The sequence below is a fragment of the Telmatherina bonti genome, assembly GCF_933228915.1.
Source record: "Telmatherina bonti genome assembly, chromosome: 3".
NCBI lineage: Eukaryota > Metazoa > Chordata > Actinopteri > Atheriniformes > Telmatherinidae > Telmatherina > Telmatherina bonti.
Window position 1 is genome coordinate 21,358,808 of NC_136621.1, and position 20,803 is coordinate 21,379,610.

The 20,803-nt window shown below is 38.0% G+C and overlaps 1 protein-coding gene across 1 annotated transcript in view; it reads left to right on the forward strand.

The window, feature by feature from the left end:
- Positions 1 to 19,306: 19,306 nt before the first annotated feature.
- cacna1ab (calcium channel, voltage-dependent, P/Q type, alpha 1A subunit, b) overlaps positions 19,307 to 20,803 on the forward strand; it is a gene marked incomplete at both ends in the record, with an annotated part of 172,430 nt that continues 170,933 nt past the window's right edge. Inside the window, one exon of the mRNA XM_079263050.1 lies at positions 19,307 to 19,695. Within this exon, the coding sequence (XP_079119176.1) occupies positions 19,307 to 19,695 (389 nt within the window). The remainder of the gene's footprint in view (positions 19,696 to 20,803) is intronic.

The window sequence follows — 20,803 nt, forward strand, 5'->3', positions numbered from 1 at the left end:
AACACAAATTCTTAATATTAAAAGGGAAAATTAATCAATGTAGCACAAATTTACTTTTCTTTTTTTCCCTTTTTTGTGCTTAGTTTTGAATAATCATTCATACACACTAGACAATATAAATGTGATTTCATATAAAAAAAAAAAAAAAAAAATCCAATTTGAAAATTTGCTAAAATGGAGAGCTTTCTGATGCAGCATTATAATGTTGACAATAGAACTTGAGTTGATAGATTTTTTTTTACATTTATTTGTGCTTGCAACACTATTACCTTATTACTTTTTAGTTAGGGTAAAACAGTTTAGTTAAACACTCCACAAGCAGGTTTTCTTTTTCTGTCAAAGATTTTAGATCTGCTATTTGGCAACACACAAAAATTTGTTCCGTTTCATTTTTTTTTCCTAAAAAATAGTTACTGCGACACATGCTGACAGACAACATCAACTGTTTTCTGGGTCTCTGCTGATTACAGAAAAGAAGCTGGGACGTCAGCTGGATGTGAGACTGATTTAATGGCATATAACTCTTGTCCCTCCAGGGTTGGCTCCATTACAGCTGTGCAGAGTTGGCACTTGAGTTGCTTGGCTTGCTGCCACATTTCAGCAGACTCCACTGGATTTTCTCCTGACTTTGTCCTGACTCAAACTGCTCACTGACGCATTTGATTTTCAAGCACTCAAACAGCGCTCTTTCTCTCCATTGTTGTGGTTTTTCCATTCTGTGAGTTACAGTCAAAGTTGAACATTTGCTGTTGACTGGTATCAGTGGAGGGGATATTGAATTAGTCTAAGTCAGCAGTTATCGTCAGCATTGATCGGTGGGTTGTGTAATTTGGATATTAAAAACTGTCACAGTTTGCTGAATGTAGATCTTAAGTTCACTGGGTGATGTGCTTCAGGCTATTTTAATTAAATCTGATCTCAGCACTGTTTTGCTAGATCGGCTCAATGAGAAAAAAGTGTAAAGGCAACTGGGAAACGGACCATTTCCATACAACCATACAACACTAGGGGACAGTATAGCATTGCACACAAACTCATCCCCAATGAACTGACAAGCACAGAAGAGTTAGTTAATGGTTTACAACAATTTTACTGGAGCACATTTCCACCATGACAGTTCAGTTTAATTCAGTTTTTTCCATTTATACAACTTTAACTGACCAAATCACTTCACAATAAAAACTGCAGTCAACAGATACAGATGAAATACAAATAAAATAAATTAAAAAAATTAAATAAGAATCACAATAAGAAGCCAAAGTAAACTCCAATTAGTTAGAATTAGAAAGCCAGTGTTAAAGTAAAGTAAAAGTGAAACTTATAGAGTGGAAAACGTCTGTTGTGGCATTACTAGTGCTAAACTCTGAGGACACAGATAACATTTTGTTTTCTATAAGTAATCTGATAAAGTTCTTATTGATATCACAAAATTTGTCACTTGAACTCTTAAGTTGATCCAGCAAAGCAGTTGTGTGTAAAAGTTTATTTTTCCTGTGATGGACTTATCAGATGTGTGTGAGCAGGTACATTTTGCTTTCTTCTGTTTAACTAAGCGAACAGTCTGATGGCAACCAGATCGTAGACATCTCCTCTAAGAGGTTATCTTGAGTGTAACCTATGAGTCACATCCATACCATAAAACATGTCATTTTCAGCAATGAAAATACAAATGAAGAGGAAAATTCTAAAGACTATAATACTCAAGAGGCAGACATCAAACATGTCAATTTGTTATACTTTAACAAAATAAAGAAACAAAAACAATTTTTTTCTCTTTTTTGTACTGTTTTGGAATAATAAAACAAGACAGAATGGTAAAATGTTTATCAGCTTCAGAAGGAACTGGCCCATGTACGTCACCATTACCATCAAAGATGGGGCTGTGAAGATGATGCAGAATTTTTAACTTTTGTAGGTCCTGTTAGGTGACTGATAACCTCATTTGATTCCTGTGCACTTCTTGCATTGTCAAAAAAGTTAACCAGCATGTTCATATTCTATGAAAGTTTGATGAAGAAACACTCATCTCAGTCCATTAGATCTCCTCATGCTCTGCAAAAGCATCACGGAGAGTGTGCTAACCAGCAGCATCTCTCTGTAGCATGTGAGCAGTGGCATCAAACGGAGTGGTGAGGCATACTGAGAGAATTGCTGGAGTCTCACTGCCACCTGTTGGGGACATAGATCAACAACATATGTGGGGCAAAGGACATTTTCTAGGATTCTACCCATTGCTCTCATAGATTATTCTCTCAATTACCTTCTGGGAGAAGCTTTCACAGGTGTAAAACTATGAGGTTCTGTGAGAAATTTTATTGAACCACAATTGGACAATTGAACATCTACAACCCCTTTTGAGATCAAGATGTTTACTGTGATGCCTGAATGAAATAAAGGGTTGGCTATGTCTATCCTTTTTTAAGAATAAGCAAGTTTTGAAAATTAAGAATGTTTGATTTACAACAATATACAAGAAAATTTTGAATTCATGACAAAACTAGCGGATATACAAAAACAAACCTTAATTCAAATGATAATTATACATATTGAAAGTGTAGGTGGCTGTCCAACCTGTTGAGACACATAATGCAATCTAAATCAAAGATTTATTAATGAATAGAAGCAAACCCAAATTCCTGTGTGTATGCTACTTACAGTGACACGACTAACAAAATACAAGCTTAATAGCCGGGCTGCTGTTATAAGGACCTGGCTGTGCAGATTGAGGCTGACATGTCTTTTGAGAGTGTACATACATCCTGCTTGTGTGGTCCTACATCTGTGCATACTAAAAAACCTGCTGGTGACATTTGTGGCCAAAAGTGTCTGCACACAAAAACTGCAGTGAAATCGTTATGCATCAATATTTTTTCACCCCCCCCCCTTTTTATAGGCTTGTCATTTTAAAGTAGTCATAACCTGGTCTTTTTTTTAATGTCTTCACTGTCCTCTCAGGGTTTTTAAATAATTGTTTAAAAACTCACTAAACCAAAAAATGTTTAAAAAGTGCTTGTTTTGACCATTTATTCATAACAAAACTTTTCTCGTGAGATTTAATGTGAGATTTTGATAAATACAGATGTTAGTTTAAATAATGTTAATGAGGTGTGCGCCGATTGGTCACTGGAAGTCCAGTGCCGGAAGGGGTGGCGGGCCCGGTGCGTCCGATGCTAAAAACATTAACAGCTAGTCTTTTACAAACTATTACGTACATAGATACAAGAAAATAAAATATGGGGCTCATTTTATTCACAGCAGGAGGTTAAACATTTAGGCTTGTCCCGTTAGCATTAGCATTAGCATTAGCATTATCTGCATCAGGTTAAGTCACATCTCAGTCACGGCAAAAAATAACTTTATATCAGTAGCAAAACTTACCGACTGCATTGATGGTGAGCCGCTTAAAGTTGCAAATGCCCCTTTTTCCAGGGTTGATGCCAACTTCACCTGGTATTTTCCCAAATGTTTGCAAAATGTTTGGCACAAGCAGCTGCAGCCAGCAGAGATGCAGGTGCATTATCAGCAAAAAATATTGTAATCCATCTGTCCCTGCTAGTTTGGTCCGTTGATGAAGGGAGAGAATAAACATTCCGGTGTTAGTTTTGGCAACAGACAACCATGCAGTGGACATGGGATGCTGTTTCCATATCTTTGCACAGTGTGTTGATAATGCCAACTAAGGAAGGCCCTGCAGGTGTTTTAAGGTGTAGAGGAGGGGTGTGTTTAGGCCTAGAACAGGGTGGGTTTATGCAATTAGCTACCCAGTATGACAAAATCCCGGGGGCAAATAAAAAAAAAAACGTGTTTGCTAGACTTCAGCCTTGTGGACAGTTTTGCTGCAAACAAAGCACCCTGACAGAAAAACTCACATGTCTTCAAAAGAAAGACTTCTGGGGATGTTAACACTTCCACCAGTGCACATGTTTTAACTTAAAAAGGTGCAATTGATGACCCCTTTAAAATGTATGGAAACCAATTGATTTTTTTTCAATTTAGTTTTTTTCTTTTTCCTTTTTTTTTTTTTTTTTTTTTTAATGAATGAGACAGTATTTCAAACGTTTACACTGGAATTGAAAGGGCTAAAAATCCAAAAGATGATTGAATGTTTGGTATTTTTGATGAAGTTGTTAAAAAAAAAGGATGAAAAAAACAGAAAAATATTAATTTATGAAAAATTTACCTACAGAAGTTTTTGCACTGGGACAATTGACAATGAAGGTCATCAGATTGCAAAAATTATGGGCAGAGGATAAAAGACGTGATAAGTAAAGACACTGCATTTAAAAAAAAAAAAAGTGGTCTAAAACAAGAGAAATTGGAATCAATAAACGTTAAAACACACACACACACACACACACACATACATACATACACATACACACACTACAATAAGATAACGACTCATGAAATCAAAGCCTGTTACGAGTAGTCTTCCTTAATCTCCATGCAGAATATGAGAGACCTACATTTCTGAATGAATCGATTTGACTATGAGAAAGGAAGGAGTGAGAGGAGAGGAAGGAGAGAAAGAGAAAAGGCTTCAAGTTGAAGGGATAGGACTGAAAGTGTGTGTACGTGAGTAGGGGGTGGGGGGCAGTGTAACGTGTGAGGAGAAGTCGGCAGACTGTCCACGTCCTACAAAGAGCAGCAGACCTCAGCCTTCCCGTTTTCTCGCTGACAGCTCAGTTTTGGTCCTTTAATATTAGGCTATTTCACCGCACATTAACTGTTAATGTCCGGAGGGCATCACTTTTGTCGGGATGTTCCTGCTGTGAACATGGAGTTGTTCCCTTCTCCGGTGGCAGATACGTTGCCGTTTCTCCTTCGCCAATTCAATCCTCCCAGCATAACCGACTGGTTTCCTGCAGCATCCGCGCGCCGCCTGAGCTTCTCAGGTCCAGCGGAGTCCCGGTGGGCGGGTCTGGAGTTCGAGGAGCCGGTTGTAGTCCTACGAGAGCAGAGCACCTGACAGGCAGGTAAGGCTGCATGGACCCAGGCACAAGCTGCTTTCATTGTTCCATGGTGTCTGGGGCATTCGACGGGGTTTCACGTCGGAGAAAGTTGTCAGGAGAAGTAATAAAACCTTTAACGGGAACAAATGTTCCCTCAGGGCAAATGAACAGTGGCTAATTTATGGATTAGGCTCACACTAAGTGATGCCACTTTTAGCTGTTAGCCTGACTTGAGGTTAAGTAATTCTTTAGACCAGACCTCAAAATGCTGCCAATGTCATCCAAATTTGTACAACCTTTCAGCTTTTAATTTAGTGCTTTAATGTCTATAATTGATAAAACAAAAATGCCAGGTGTAGTATATTCTATAGTTGATAAAATGTAATGGTAATTGGGTTTCGTTTATTAAAAACACATTATGATGCTAATTGACTAATTACACCAACCTCTCAAATTTTAAGACAAATTACACTTAGCTTTGACAGTTCTCTGCTTTTAGTACCTCCACACATTCAGTAAGTTTTATTTTCTCAAACTAGCAACACAAAGACCCTTTTCTTTTCTCTTTCTTTTTAAACCCATGATTGAAATAGATAGTTAACGGTTTAAAGACAGTCAACAGTAAAGAAACATTTAAAGGCGTAGTCTGCCCCAATTTTTTTTTTGAGCTGTGAACAATATAGTACTTAATTGTAATAAAAAACACATATGCCAGGGGTGTCAAACTCCAGTCCTCGAGATCTGGTATCCGGCAGGTTGTTGTTGTTTTCCTGCACCAACATACATGATTCAAATCAAATGGATCCAACAGCTTTTTGTCAACCTGATAATTCATTTGTCAGGTGTGCTGGGGCATGGAGACAACAAAATCCTTTAACTTACTGGGCCTCGAGGACTGGAGTTTGACACTTGTGACCTATGTTGTTATCTAAATGAGCACTTTTTCAATTACTTTACAAATCGTGATTTTGTCTTTCAAATCTTTGATGGACTGGTGACCTGTCCAGGGTGTACCCTGCTTCTTGCCCAGTGATTGCTGTGATAGGTTTCAACAGTCCACGCCCCTTAATTTGACCAAGGCAGCTGTGGACAACTGCAGCCCTCAAAGGCCACAGTCCTGCATGTGTTAGAAGTTTCCCTACTGCAACCCACCTGACTTACATCAGACTTAATTAGCAGGCTTGTACAGAACTTGACATCAAACTTTGCTAATTACCCATTGATTTGAGTCAGCTGTGTTGCAGCAGGAAAACTCCTAACAACTTGCAGGACTACGACCCTGAAAGACTGGCGCTGCCCACCCCTGGACCATGCAGTTAAGAAACTGGATGGGCTCAAAATGCCCTCTACAGGGTAAAAACAGGTTTTGTTTTTCATGATATAGAGATAAACATGGTGCTCCTTCATGTGAATTTGTGAGAAAAAAAACCTACAAAGGCAAGCCACCATGCAGGCAAAGCAACAACGCTCACCAACGCATGGCTACTCTTCTGGTATATATTCTTTTGTGAAAATATTGCTGCAATTGAATTGATTTGTGCTATTGAAAGGTGTAAAAGTAACACCGGACTTTATTCTTTACTGCCAGATCCTCATCTGGTAACAGACAGCAAGCTTAAACCGTTGCACCGGCACATGCAGCAAAAAATTTTAAAAACACTAACTTAAGCTGTGTTTCTAATACCCCTAGAGTTATGCCAAATTCAAATATTGCAGTAAAAATTGGTAATGTAAAGACATAAAAAAAAAAAACCTCTCAAATATTGCTAAAAGGTTTTTATGCTCTCTTCAGGTCCTTTTTCAGACATGTCAATGTAGAAGTGTATGTCAAAAGTCTAACAGATTTGTTTTTCTAATATGCATGTCAGAGACGGCATACGCATTTTGTTAGGCTGACTCTTGCTTGGTGCAAAAGATGCCTCAAGAAGATTCTCCAGACTTTGGTTTTAGGCAATCCGGCTAATATTTGAGATATGTAAAATCTTATTATGTAAAATTTGACTGTTACAGAAAGCACAAACCATTACTGAAACAAAGAGCAGAGAGACACGCAGACGCTGGAGCATTGCCTTCTCAATATAATAACTGTTTGTTTTTTTGCTGAGTTACAGTTGATGAAGGACTCAGAGAAAGGAGAGTAGCCTATTATACTCTGCTACAGCCAAGATATTTGCACTCTATCTCTACTGTTTTTTTGTGCCTGTGTTTGGAAAATGATGCATATTCAGCGACCGTTTGGACAATTTGAAAGAACAAACAAACAAAAGGAAAAAAAACAAACAATCAAAAACACAACCTCTTAACGCAGTGTCGTACTGTCACCTCTCAGCTTTGTCATGTTTAAAAACATGTACGGCATCAAAACAATTAAAGTAATCAGTGGCAACATTGTGTCAAAGCATTATAACATTTCAATGAAGCATTTCATCAAGTCTACACTTAGCCTGGATGGGCCATTATAAATTTTACTAGCTATTAAAAAAAATAAAAACAAAAAACAAGCAGTTCACCTGCACTGTTGGTAAAAAAGAAAACCAAAAAGCAACTCTCAGATTCCCACAAGTCTTCTTCTAAAGGAGTCAAGAGCTTACAGACACTGAGATATTCTTCTCATTCTATTCTGAAACACACTCAGTGAGTGTCAAATCTGCTACTGGATGAGTGAGTTATGTAAAGCTCGATGTGCAAATCACTCTGCAAAGTACTACTGTACCTCTTTGCCAAAAATATTCCTTTCGCTCTCTATTAGCATTTTGGTGTTTGCTGGCTCAAACCTGATAGCAACATCCATCTTTAGGGGTAAATTTTATATTTAACCTTCCTGCTGCTTCTCACAGCACTGGAGGTTTTCTCAGTTGCTTGAGAAGGATTAGACTCAACCTGACAGACGTGTGAACGTGTGAGTTGGTATTCTTGTTTACTCAATGTGATTTCACACCTGCACTCTTGACTTTTGCTTCTGGGTCATCTCCCTCCTGACCATCTTCTCTTTCCATACAACCCATCTCTTTATTTACCAGCTCATCTTGGTGTTTTCCATCTCTTTATCAGCTTTATTTGACTAAATAAAACCTTATTGGCTTATAGGCATGAGACAAAACACTGACGCTGTCACAGACTGTAGCTGTCAAATTAAACTAACAATAAACAGAGGTTGTCAAAGATTTTAAAGTCAACAGTGTCCTGTAACAGTGACAAAGGACAGGCTTCATGTACAGACTGGGATAAATGAAGATAAGCAAAACAGGAAGTAATTAAAAAGCCAGATAGTGGTCATGTTTGAACAGATATAGTTGTCATGTTTTTTTTTTTCATTATTGTGGATAGATTGAAAAAATAAATACCTATAAAATGCTGTCCTTTTGATTAAAAATGACATAGTGCGAGTAACAGATTAACCTTAAAAAGATCTTTTAAGAAACAATGAAATAAAGAGTGTGATTGTGTTTAAATAAGTGGCACCGAGTGTACAGTAAATATGTTTAAATTAGTTTTAAGCACATTTTAACCTTTATGGTCTGTTTTAGTTTATCTTGTTCACATTTACATCAAGCAGATTATTCCAGTTGAAAGCACTTTCCCTCAACTTGGAAGGATTTTCATTAGAAACTATGGTTACTGAAAATGTAAAATCTCTTTTTGTATAAAGGGGATATTCACCCTGTAAATTACTGTCTGAGCTGACATTATTTATATTAGGTCAAAGCTAGGTATCTCAAATGTTGATTGTAATGGTGGCTGACTCTGGACCCTGGGATGCTGATATCTATCAAACAGGTGCAGGGTGTAAAGGTATCAGGGCCAGTCCACTTCATTCGAATGTCAGACAAAAGTCAGGCACTTATTTAAAACAGCATCTACTATTCTCAAGTCAGACAAGTGGTTCTGATGTTATTTACCAGCATGCCGTAAGGATGTGTGATGTTTATTGGGTAAGCTGTGGGATGTGTAATACAGTCACTATAGTTAGTTAGTAATTAAATTCTTTACTGAGACCTTCCAACATGCTTTGTGGTTCTTTTTCATGAGTAACATAATAAAACTCTTTTCTACAGTCTTTTGGCACACACTTTTATCCAAAGCGATATACATATAATAAGTGATCAACCTAACATGCACATCTTGTCGGTGGGAGGAAGCCAGAGTACCTGGAGAGAACCCACACATACACGGGGAGACATGAAAACTCCACAGGCCTCTGTTCAGGCTCGAACCAGCAACCTTCTTGCTGTGAGGCCACAATGCCACTATGCCACTTTGCTGCCCAATGCTTCTGTTTTATTTTTTCTGGGATGCAGGATGCATAGCTAGCAACATCAGTCATCCCCCTATGTTGTCCAGTTAAGTCTTCCCACCAAAAAATAAGTGTTGAAATAAATGTGGTTGTCATGACTGTGCTGGTGCAGCAGAGTGAACAACGTCCTGTGCTGTAGGTTTCATGCAGTAGCTGGGATGAAAGCAGGAGTGAGTCAGTGTGTTGATGCACCCTTGCGTGAATCCCAAAGTAAATTCTTCCACTGCAGAGTTCAGCACAGCACTGATGCAGATAGCAGCTGTATACCTTTTTGTTTTGGAAAGCAAGACACTGCCCCATAATATTTGTCTTGTCTGCCAGTGCCCATCTGTGTGTTTAAATCTAATTCAGATTCATATGGTGCACCTCTACAGCCCAATATTTTGGGCTTTTTTCTCTGGCATAATATATCAGTATATTGGCATTCCCAAATCATGTTCAACTTTTATCTGGGAACTGATTTTGTGTCTTTTAACATGTTAAGTTTTTAGTTGCTTAGTTTGACAGTGTGACATATTCTGTCTAATTTCACAGTTTAGTATCTGAATGATACCAACTTTTTTTAAGCATCCCAATTGAAGATTCATTTTTTGCATTGTTCACTTAAGCCTAGTGCTAGGGTATCTGGTTCTCATAATGAAAGTTCACCGACAGAAAACACCACTTCTTTTACAATTGTTGTAAAGTTGAAACAACAACTTTCTAAACCATATGATTTGATACTAAACATGATAACTTATGTTCAAAGGTTTTGTGCAAAGGTTTTATCTATTTAGGAATTGGCATTAAAACATTTTTATGTTGCTGCAAATGTTTTTTTTTTTTTTTTTTAAATTGCTGAATAAAATAATCGAAATGTGCAAAGAGACATTTTCCGATCTATGAACAGATTTGTGTCTTTCTGTGTTTTGATTGACTAGTGGGGCCAAGGACAGTGGGACAATCTAAATATCCACCTGCCAGTTAGTTGTCACCTTCCACAGTTTACACTTGACTTTACTTGAATGAGTTTAGATGACTGTTATGACTTTCTGAAGCACATAAATGATATTCAGATTTGATAAATACCTATTTCCTAGACTAACCTAGTCAAGTTTTTGCAAGTCAAGTTTTGTTTTTTCTTTGAAGTTATTGCGGTTTCAGCATAGCTGCATATAGAGCTACTGCTAGTGCAATCAGTTTCAATTAAATAACCCAAATGTTTATGTTAAATTTTGTAGTAAACATTAGCTGAACACAGAAGTGAAGTATTTCTTGGCAATGCTTTGCATGTTTGGGGTAAACATAGAGACAAAGGAACAGTGGAGACTCAATGCTGCTAATTTGTATTCACCTGCTCCTTGATGGATGCGGCAGTCAGAGAACAGTGACCTACAGAGGTCAGAGATATTTGGGTGGGCTGACAGGTAGAAAGAGGTCATTGTGGGAAAGTCTCAAAACTACAAGACCAAAAGCTGTGTTTGGCTGCTAAGTCAAGAACAGGATCACATTCATCCCTGTGGATGGCTGTCTGGTCTGTTTGTCACTAATCTGATATGAATTACTGAAATAGGCTGTTAAATGCGGCAGTGGTTAAGGTTTTTGCTTCAAGTTATTTTGAAAACGTGATGATGAATAATATTATCTTAGTTATTATCCTGACATAGCCTGATATTGATTTTCAGTTTATTCAATATGGTTTTACGTTCATGTAACCAGTTAATGTTTCATGGTGGGAGGATTTAATTTGGCAATAATCAGTCTCCTGTCACTTACATACAAGCTATTCTGACATCAACATTTTTCAACCAGCCCTGAGAGTAAATTACACTTTAAATAATTGCATGGCAAAGGCGATTTATTGCATGCACTGTTTGTAATGCTGTCAGTGTCACTGACAGAATAAAAACAACACAACGCACATACACTAAAGATTGTATTTTGATAGTTTAGTTTTGGTATTTTAACCATTTAATGCTATCACTTATTTAAACATCAGTCAGTGTATTTGACACTACTAATAGTAGGTAACTGCAAAGCTATGTTGCTACCAGTGCTATTAACACTGCTGCTTAACAATTTTATTCTTGTTATTTGGTTATCACTTCCCTTTCATTTATTCTTCACTAATTTTTCCACGAGAAAAGAAATGTACTAAAAGTACAAGTACATTACATGTTTAAAGTGTCAGTGCAACAGCTTACTTTCTGAAATAATCTGGATGAAATATCAACTTGCAGCCTTAGATAATTATGTTTATCTACAAACTATACAAGACCATGTGACCCAAGCCACTGTTTTCTAAATGTTGAGAAAAATGTGCAAGGCTTTTGCCATTTATTTTATGACCACACAATGAAACATTCAGCTTTTCTTCTTGATTTACTGTCCTCGCCTTTGCTTCAAGTTCAAAACAATATAGATCAGCAGTCAGAGTGAAAAAAGTAGTATACTCAATTACCCGCAATGCATCTTGAAAAGTAGGGAGCAATAATGGTCACTAAGCGGGTTGATATAGACCACAATGCGTTATCCATAGGAGCTCAAAGGGGCGCAAGGGACACAAATGTCAGAGCAGGCTAAGAAAAAGACTTTAGATCATTCATTTTATAACCTTAGTTATTGAATAAATATGCAACAAAGAATAAAATACAATATAAGACAAAAAAATTTTCACACGACTTTGGATTGGATTTGGAACAAAGCACAGTGGTTGCTGTGGTGACAGCCGGAAGTCATATGATCTGTGACGTGGAGAAAACAGCCACCTTCGTGTCCGAGTTGCCAACAGAATGACTGCATTATACGGTGCGCTACATAGTGTAGCTCTTTGTAGTAAATAAGGGTTTAAGGAATAGTGTGAACAAACAGAGCTTTGAAATGGAGCTAGTTCTAAATTTCCATCCATAGATGTGAAGAACATGGTATCTTTGTTTTTGTTAAACAGTGCTCTAAAAAAGCACTGGCATTGATTGTTTGTTTTTTTTTTGTTTTTTTTTGTCTTGCCCTGTGCACTCATGCAATCCCATCCCATCCCAGATATATGCTACTGAAATGTGAACTGGTAACCCGGTAAATTCTACTTCTTGTTTTTAGCCTTGAGTACAAGGGGATCAGGAAATTTCCGTCCATCAGGCAATACTTTGCCTTAATCTATAGCTGTTTTTACATTTGAGTCAGTTTAGTGGTTTGAAAAGAAAAGAGACATGGTGTTGTTAAACTGCTCTTGTTCAGTGCTGCATCAGGTGTGCTAACAAATATCTGGCATTGTCTCATCATCTGAGTGACAGCAGTGTCTTTGGTGAGAACAGTGTGCTTCACTGTGGTGCCTCCCACATAACACATCCGTGGCAATTTGGTTCTGGAAGAAATACGGCAGAGAGAACTTTTAATGATAACTGCGCTTCAGCAAGAGATGAAATTGTGTTCAAAAATGTTTTTTAATTTTAACTAATGGCATATCAACATTTAAGCTCAAGGTTGCCATAGTTATAGCAGATATATGATTGTATAGATAAAAAAAAAACATGAACATAGTTTTAATGAAATTAAATTACATAAGATGATAATCACGTTTTAGTCATTTAATGTTGACCTGTCCCCTAGTGCCACTTTCCGCTGAGATGAGAGGAGAGGCTGAATCATTGGAAACCATCTCACTTGTAGAAACCACAGAAAAACACAACTCAGATTTTTATGGTCAAAACTTTTTGCGCCCACCTATTAAAATAAAAGGTGAACCAGTTTAACTGATACAACTCATGACTAACTTGGAAAGGTTATTTCCTACTTGGTCACAAGGCTAGTGTCATCTTTGGGATGGACCAAAAGCAGTATGTCTGTACGGGCTCTGGTTGTATTCCATTATTGACAGACGGTGCTGTATAACTTCAATGTCAATAGTTGTAGTAGTTCCCTGCAACACCGAAAAAAAAAAAAAAAGACATGAAAAACCTCATTGGCTCTTCTGTTGTCAATCCCTGTAGGGAAAAGAAAGTGAAAGCGAGAAAGTATTTTGCTTCATCTGCACAGCTTTGCTCTGTCTTTCACGTTCAGCAATTAGTCATTCCTGCACTCATCTGTCATGTCTGTTAATCTCTCCCACTCTTTCTCTCTCATCTTGCTGGCTTTTGCTGCCTCTGTACCTTTTTATTAAATTGCTCTCACCACTGCTGTGCCTCTGGGGTGAATGCTAGTTTCATTTTTCTCCGCACCCCCCTTACTGTTACACTCTCTCTCTTTCTTTTACTATGCTCTTCTTTCCTGTTGTCTCTGTGCACCTAGATGTCCTCTTCTCTCCCATTTATCTGTCCATCACCCTCTCTGTCCCTCCTCATAAGCTCTCTACCTTACCTCCCTCTGAATCCTCTGCGTCCTTGTTAGCTCTGTAGTTTGTCCTTGCACCACGTTAAGTGCCCGGTCCTGAGTTTGTGTGCTCTCTGCTGCTAGCCCTTATACAACTAGACCTGTTATCCAAGCCCTGCAGCAAACTCACACACGCACTTGCACTATGACCCTCAATCACCCAGGAAAGTCCTTACCATAGCACAATGTCTCAACATTGTACCTGCAGCGTGTGAACGTAAATCTGTGTGTGTGCGGCTGTCTCTGTGAATTAGTTTTCACTTTACACCATGTCAGGGAGAAATAATGTGTAATGCACTCTCAGCAGATAACTGGTGAGGAAAAGTGCTGTTTCCATTACATTTGCACACATACACACGTACAGTGACACACACATCTACAGTACAAACGCAACGAGGGGGTGATTTTTTTTTTTTTTTTTTTTTTTTTTTACAATTATGTAGTAAAAATGAAAACGCCAAATTTGTTTTAATAGTTTTTCTCCCACATTCTCCCTCTCCATCCCTTTGTTTTCTTCCTTGTTTCACAGCATTGTTCTTTGTCCTCTGCCCTTTTATTGAATGCCTGGTTTATTAATGTACCCCAACCCCCCCCCCTCGATGTTGACTCATATTCTGCCCCTTTTTTCACTCCTTCTTTCCTTCCTCCTCATAAAAGGTAAAAAAAAACAAAAAAAAAAAAAAACAAAAAAAAAACCCACAGCTTTATTTAACTTGAATTTAAACCCCATACATCCACCGGTGGCTCTAGAGTTGGCTGACAAATCACTGAATTCACTTTTTACTGTTACATAAAACATTTTTTATGTATAGCTGCCAACTTTTTCCATATTTAATTTTATTACACAAAACTGAGAAATCATCTGTTGTTTCTAGAGACGTTTTGTATTCTTATTTTGAGAATATTTTATCTATGTGTATGTTGCCAAAAGCTAAAGCAGCTAATGAAATTTGAAGCAGATGAAAAGTCCCATATCATAATCATTTCATGTCCCTTATCAGTGGATAATGAGACTTCAGAAAAGACTGAATTTAATTCAAATGTTTTTAAGAAAGAGTGCCATCATTTAAAGAACAGACACCAAAATAAACCTTATACTCTTATCCAATTTATTTTTTAAAAATAAGAGCAGCTCAAGCAAAACAAAATACCTTGCTTCATCAAGTGCTTAATCGTAAAGTGTATGTTCAGTATACTTTCTGAAGAGAAGATACTCTTGCTTATTGTAATGCTGAAATTATGAATATGATGAAGGTCTGAGTATGCTACCAAAGAGGCTTATTTATTCCAATAGAATAAATAAATAATACCATGAATAATGAGTATTTAACATTAGGTGCCTCTTGTTTTGTAATTACCTCGACTGCAGAGTTGCATACTCGATGCACCTTGAGGGCTAATGAGCAGTCACCTGCTTCATTGTCCACAACATTCAATTGTTCTCTCCCAACCACAAATGGTGCAAGAAGTGCAAAGTAATGGGTCCTGAACCCATTTGTGAATGTCACTGCAAATCAGGAAAATCAGCCTCTTGTAATTACAGTAGTCTAATAACGTACGGTTTAAGAGAGCATTTCTGCAAACTGAATATTGAGTCACGGGAGTTCTTGAAACAACGCTCACATTTCCAGTGAACTTTCTTTACAAAAGATGTTTTTCTGTAATAAGCACAACTTAAGGTAAACTTCTGTGGATGTAGGAAGTCTTGCTAACTATATTCCCACACTCAGATTCTTTGAAGGGAAATAAGTTGACAGCTCTGAAAGATTGCACAACTATTGTTTCTAACACAATTTTAGCTGTGTATTTCTTTATTAATATTTGCCTTGAAAGCATAGTTAAATGTATTTGTGTTGCAGCACAGGACATTTTTTGGATGTGTGTAACTAAAAGAGTGCTGTTTGATTAAATTTACATATTTAATATTTACTAAAAAATTCCCCCTTGATCTGTTCTGAAATGCCACTGTGTCAGCTGCACGTTGCAAGTTTTTTTTGTGTTTTGGTGCTTATATGTCATCTTCACTCAAAGAAAGATATATAATCAGGTGAAATACCTGATCTAAAACATCTGCATCTGTAAGTGTGAACTAAAAACTACATATTTTTTGTCTTTCACATCTAAGATGTGCTTAAAACAAATTTGAACATGAAATACTCTGTTCAATTTTGGCTAATAAAACAAACAAACGAAAAGTGTTTTCTTTTTATCTCAGAATATTTAATCTTTATCTACATAGTCAGTGATATAATGAACTTTTTTGTTGCACATGATTCTTTGAAGGCATTCATCACATTATTGTGGGCATGGCAAGTCACAGTGATAATGATGGGATAGCATTTTGAATGTTTTCACACCTCTGCACATCTGGTCTGTTTTTGCAGGAGAAGGAGGTTGTTGTTAAAATCCCTGTTTTGAAAAAAATTTTTAAAATTTTTTTTTTGGTTTTCATCTGATTACCAATTAAATGCATTTCCTCTAATCCCCACATTAAGGACAAATGCATAGTTTATCTGGTGAAGAAAATTATGTTCTTTTTCACATTCTCAAACTTCAACATGCAAAACTCATAAATGACTTTAGATTTCAGATTTGCCCCTTTTTTGCTTTCAAACCTTTCTTAGGGCTTGGTGGATTGGACTGAACAATGTGTCAAAAACATTCATTAGAGCTTTTGGTCCATGCTTTGGTCCACTGTCTCATGCTGTATATTTGTCAGCTAAACATCTATAATGGGAATCTCCTGTTCCACCACTTCCTAAAGATGGTTTACTGGAATGAGAAGTGGTGACTCTGGAGGCCTTTGGAGTACAGTGAACCCATTATCATGTTCAATATTCTGGTTTGCGATGATTTGAGCTTTGTGACATGTTACATTATCCTGCTGGAAGGACGATGGTACACTATTAACCCCTTAACAGTCACCCCCTAAAATGCCAAAAACACCTGAAAAAGACATACCCAAATTAAATTAGATGCTGTTCTTGAGCCCTTTGGAGTATATTCAAAAGCATGGTCTCTTTATTAGGATAACACTCTAAAGTTTTACCCTAAGCTTTCAAATGTATTGTAACTGTAACGAGTGTAAAGTTATTGAAGTTGGAGCACAAGAAAATTTCAGGTTTTTTTCCTCATCTGAATTTCTCTTCTATTTTGTCAACATGCTGCACATGGAGAGATGGAGATATGGACTGGAAAATCAGAAGTAGCTGTAGCATGAAGCCTTTCCTACCAGTTAAAATTTGGTGACAATAGCAGCCAAAATTATTCTTTGAGGGCTTTACTGTAAGTATGTTCATGCGTTCCCCAAAGTGGCCATTTGGAGTCTCCAAATGGCCACTTTGGATATTCCAACTTCAATAAGCTATAACTCCATAACACGTCAACATACAGTCATCAATGAGACTTCTAATGAAAGGAGACATCGAGAGGAATCTTTTTATATATGTTTATATTTACTATCAGTATTATTGAGATTCACAAGGTGATGCATAAACACACTAAAAGCTTATTTTTTTCTTTATTTATTTATTTATTTTTAAAGCTTATTTTTTTCTATTGTGCATCATAATGAGAGTCAGAATAAGTTTTACGGTCATCATTTTTATATATGTAAACAATATAATGCCATGTTATGTAATGTAAACTAAATGGAATCATAAAAACACCATGATACAATTCAATTTACATTAGTTTTGAACTATTGTCTGATAAATTGTGTTTGTAAAAGTAAAGTAAAAAAGCTGAAGAGCAGAATATGTAGCTGTTATGAGCAGGGGTCCTGGTGGTCTGAAGGGCAGAAATGTCAGCTTCCTCTGGAAGGAGCTTGTCCTTTATCATCTGAAGTGCTGGTGGGTTTCCACTCAGAATCAGATAACAGACTAATAAAGACAATCAAGAAGAAGTTAGGTTTTCATCCCACATTAGTACTGCGACTGTTATAAGTATATGTTCTAACAGACACGCATCCCTGAGTATGAAAGTGGCTCACACACACGCAGATAAATCAACAGCAGCTTATTTTCTTTCTATGATTTTGTATTTATGAACAAATGTTTACAACTGGAGGGAAATATAGGTGCTGAACTGCTGCGTCTCTTTCATTGCTGGTCTTTTTGTTTTCACGCACACTTGGACTGAACGAAACCCACATGAACGGTTCACCCAGTCCGGGGTGTCTTACGTTTTAGAGCCAAGACCCTAAGTTATCTAGCAAACCAGGTCCCACGTCTTTAGCAGACCAAACAGAACCACTGTAAATACGGCAACAGTAAGAACATAAACAAAGGAAACAACGCGGGCGCCCCCACCCCTCCAAGTACTGTTGCTGTAGTCTGACTTCTTTATGCTTCCATGTGTTGTACATTCAGACATAGCATTCTGTATATTTAGTTGTAACCAGTGGTATTTTAATATACTGTTGCTGCTTTATCATCTCCAAACAATCTATCCGTTCTCCTCTGACATGAAGATGACATTTTGATCCAGGCGACTGCCGCTCACTTTATGTTCTCTCTCTTTTTGGACCATTTTCTGTAAACCCTAGTAAGGCGTCCTAGTATGTTTACAAGCCAAACTGTTCTGAGATTCTGCCATGTGATCTGCTAAATAGCTATTTATGCTAACAAGCATTTGTATAATATTTGTATAATACAGTGGCTTGTGGGTGTCTGTAGCCACAGTACACATACATTTACAAACAAGGTATTTATTTTCAGATGACTTTGACTTCAGTTTGCGGTCATTGTAACCTGTTCTGTCCTTTTGTGACCAAACTTGTTGCAAGTCCCCTGGTGAGGGATGTAATAGGCAAGTTAACTGACTTATTTATATTATTTGAAATTACAGCCATATGCCAAATATGGGGATGGCAGTGGCTCAGGTGGTAGAGCCGCTTATTCTGTGACTCAGTGGTTGGCCGTTCGAGCCCTGCTCCCTGAGGAAGCTTGTTCTCTGGCCGGGCCGGTCCCAAGCCACGGATGATTGCATCAGGAAGGGCATCCGGCATATAACATGTGCCAATTCACCCAAGCAATGATTCACTGTGGCAACCCCTTCAGAGGGACAAGCCAAAAGGGAAACAACAGCCATACTCCAAATGCCCCTTTAGATTCAGCCTTTTTTTCTCTTGTTGCTTTCACATGGAATTTTCTCCCCGTTCAACAGATAGAGGTAGTCCTGGTCAAAATCTTATTTAAAAACATACATTAGCACATATTCCCAAACCACAGCTTGTTATCAGAAAACTATATTTTGTACCGAAGAGTGTGGGGTGACTGGACTTTTCCAAGCATTGCTCCTACTTTTACAGGTTCATTTTCTTTGAGAAATGTCCATCCTGCAAAATTTCAGACCAAGACTTAAAACTTTCCAGATACTTTCAATAGAGATTCTCTTTGTAAAGTCAGATACTTCATTTATCCATCTGAAGCCTGTTCATACACACAGTTATAGTTAGCTGTACCTAACTGCCTGTATTACATTGGCCATCTAATCACTTTAATGTTTTTGCCTTTGAAAAATTACTTATTGCCCTGCAACGGACTTGCTACCTGTCCAGGAAGTAGCCTTCCTCTCACCTGCTTTTGTGCAATTCTGAGTTGGACTAAGCGGTTCAGAAAATGAATGAATGAATGAATGAAAAATTACGTATCATTTTGCTCCCTTTTCTCACCCTCCCCCCTTTGTCCTTTCTCTTCCTCTCCACTACAGCTCCATGCTGTCCCCCCTTTATCAGGACCATGGTGGTTCGGCGGTGTGGCCTCAGACTACGTCATGCTCCTCTTCTTCTCAGGGCCTCCACCGGCCGTTGCCCTGCCACCCTCCTCCTATCAGTGGCAGTAGTGTGGGTCCCAACCCCACCTATTATCACACTGTCTATGACATGCAGGTGGAGCAGTACAGTGAAGTGCCCTTCTCTGGTGGAGAAATTGACTATGGGGATCAGTTTGGCCAGGGCTCCATGTCCCTCACTACCAGTACCAATGACCCAACAGTTCCACTCATCCGCCGGAGGGGAGGAACGGTGGATCACCGTGATATCATCCTGGCTCACCAGGCACATAAACTGCACAATACACCACAGGCCAAAAGGAAGCAGTGGGAGTGAGTACAATTAACTTTTAAAAAATTTCAATGAGGTGATGATGGCCTAGTTGTAGGCTATCATCTATGCTCTGTAATGTTAACACATCATTACTGTGGTATTTTTTCTTTATTTATGTGACCCCATCACTACTACCAACACCACAGCTACAAAATTTTGTAGGAGGAACTTTGCTGTTTATGTAGTTTTCTTTGGAAAGTCTTAAAAGGGCATTGAAAAATTCCATTTTTAATGTTTAAACTCCCATATTAACAGTCTTATGAAGTTATTGATGTTCATTTGTCAATCGAGATGTTAATAGCACTTAGAAATTCTCATTCCACATTGGGATTTTTTCATTAGTTAAGTAAATCCAAAGAAGACCTCAGGGTTGATAACCAAGTGGCACCCTCCAGCGGTTAAAAGTGAAGTCTATGCAGAAGTGACTGGGGACTGGCTCGAAAACAGAGCAAATCCCCATAGATTCCCACTTTAAAAACACCAGCTTAATTTAGCTTAACACCAGACATTTTAGGTTTAATAGTCCAGGTTTACCTTCATGCCAACTTTTGGGGGAGTGAATTTTTTTCTAACTCCTAACTAATTAATTTTATATAGAAATTCAGCATATTTAGGGGCGTGTCTTTTTGATTGACAGGTACCCGATCACCCGCTTAAAGAAGGAGGGATGTAGAATAACCGTGGTTTCTAGCCGATTAACAGCATGACTTAGTTTTCGCCCACTTACCTTCATTAGCAGGTTAGCTCCTGCTAGCTCCAGGTTTAGCTGCAGGCAGGTAGGAAATTGCTAGATGTCAATCATCCACCCCGACACTCACAGCCCTCCTCTCAGCTCTACCTCTTTGCCCATTTTTGTTATTTACGAGAAAGACAACACGCGTGACGCTGCCAAGATGGTGACGGTAGAAACCACCCACCAAGCTTTAAATTCAGCTCTTAAGAAACCTACGGGTGACGTCATGGAGGTTCTGTCCATCGCTTTTATATACAGTCTATGTTGATAGCGTACATGCATGAACCTTTTTGCATTTGCCACCTAATTGTGAGTCATGGCAAAAGTTGAGTTTTTCCATTATGTCCTTGAGCCTGCCTAGCACTGAGATTTGT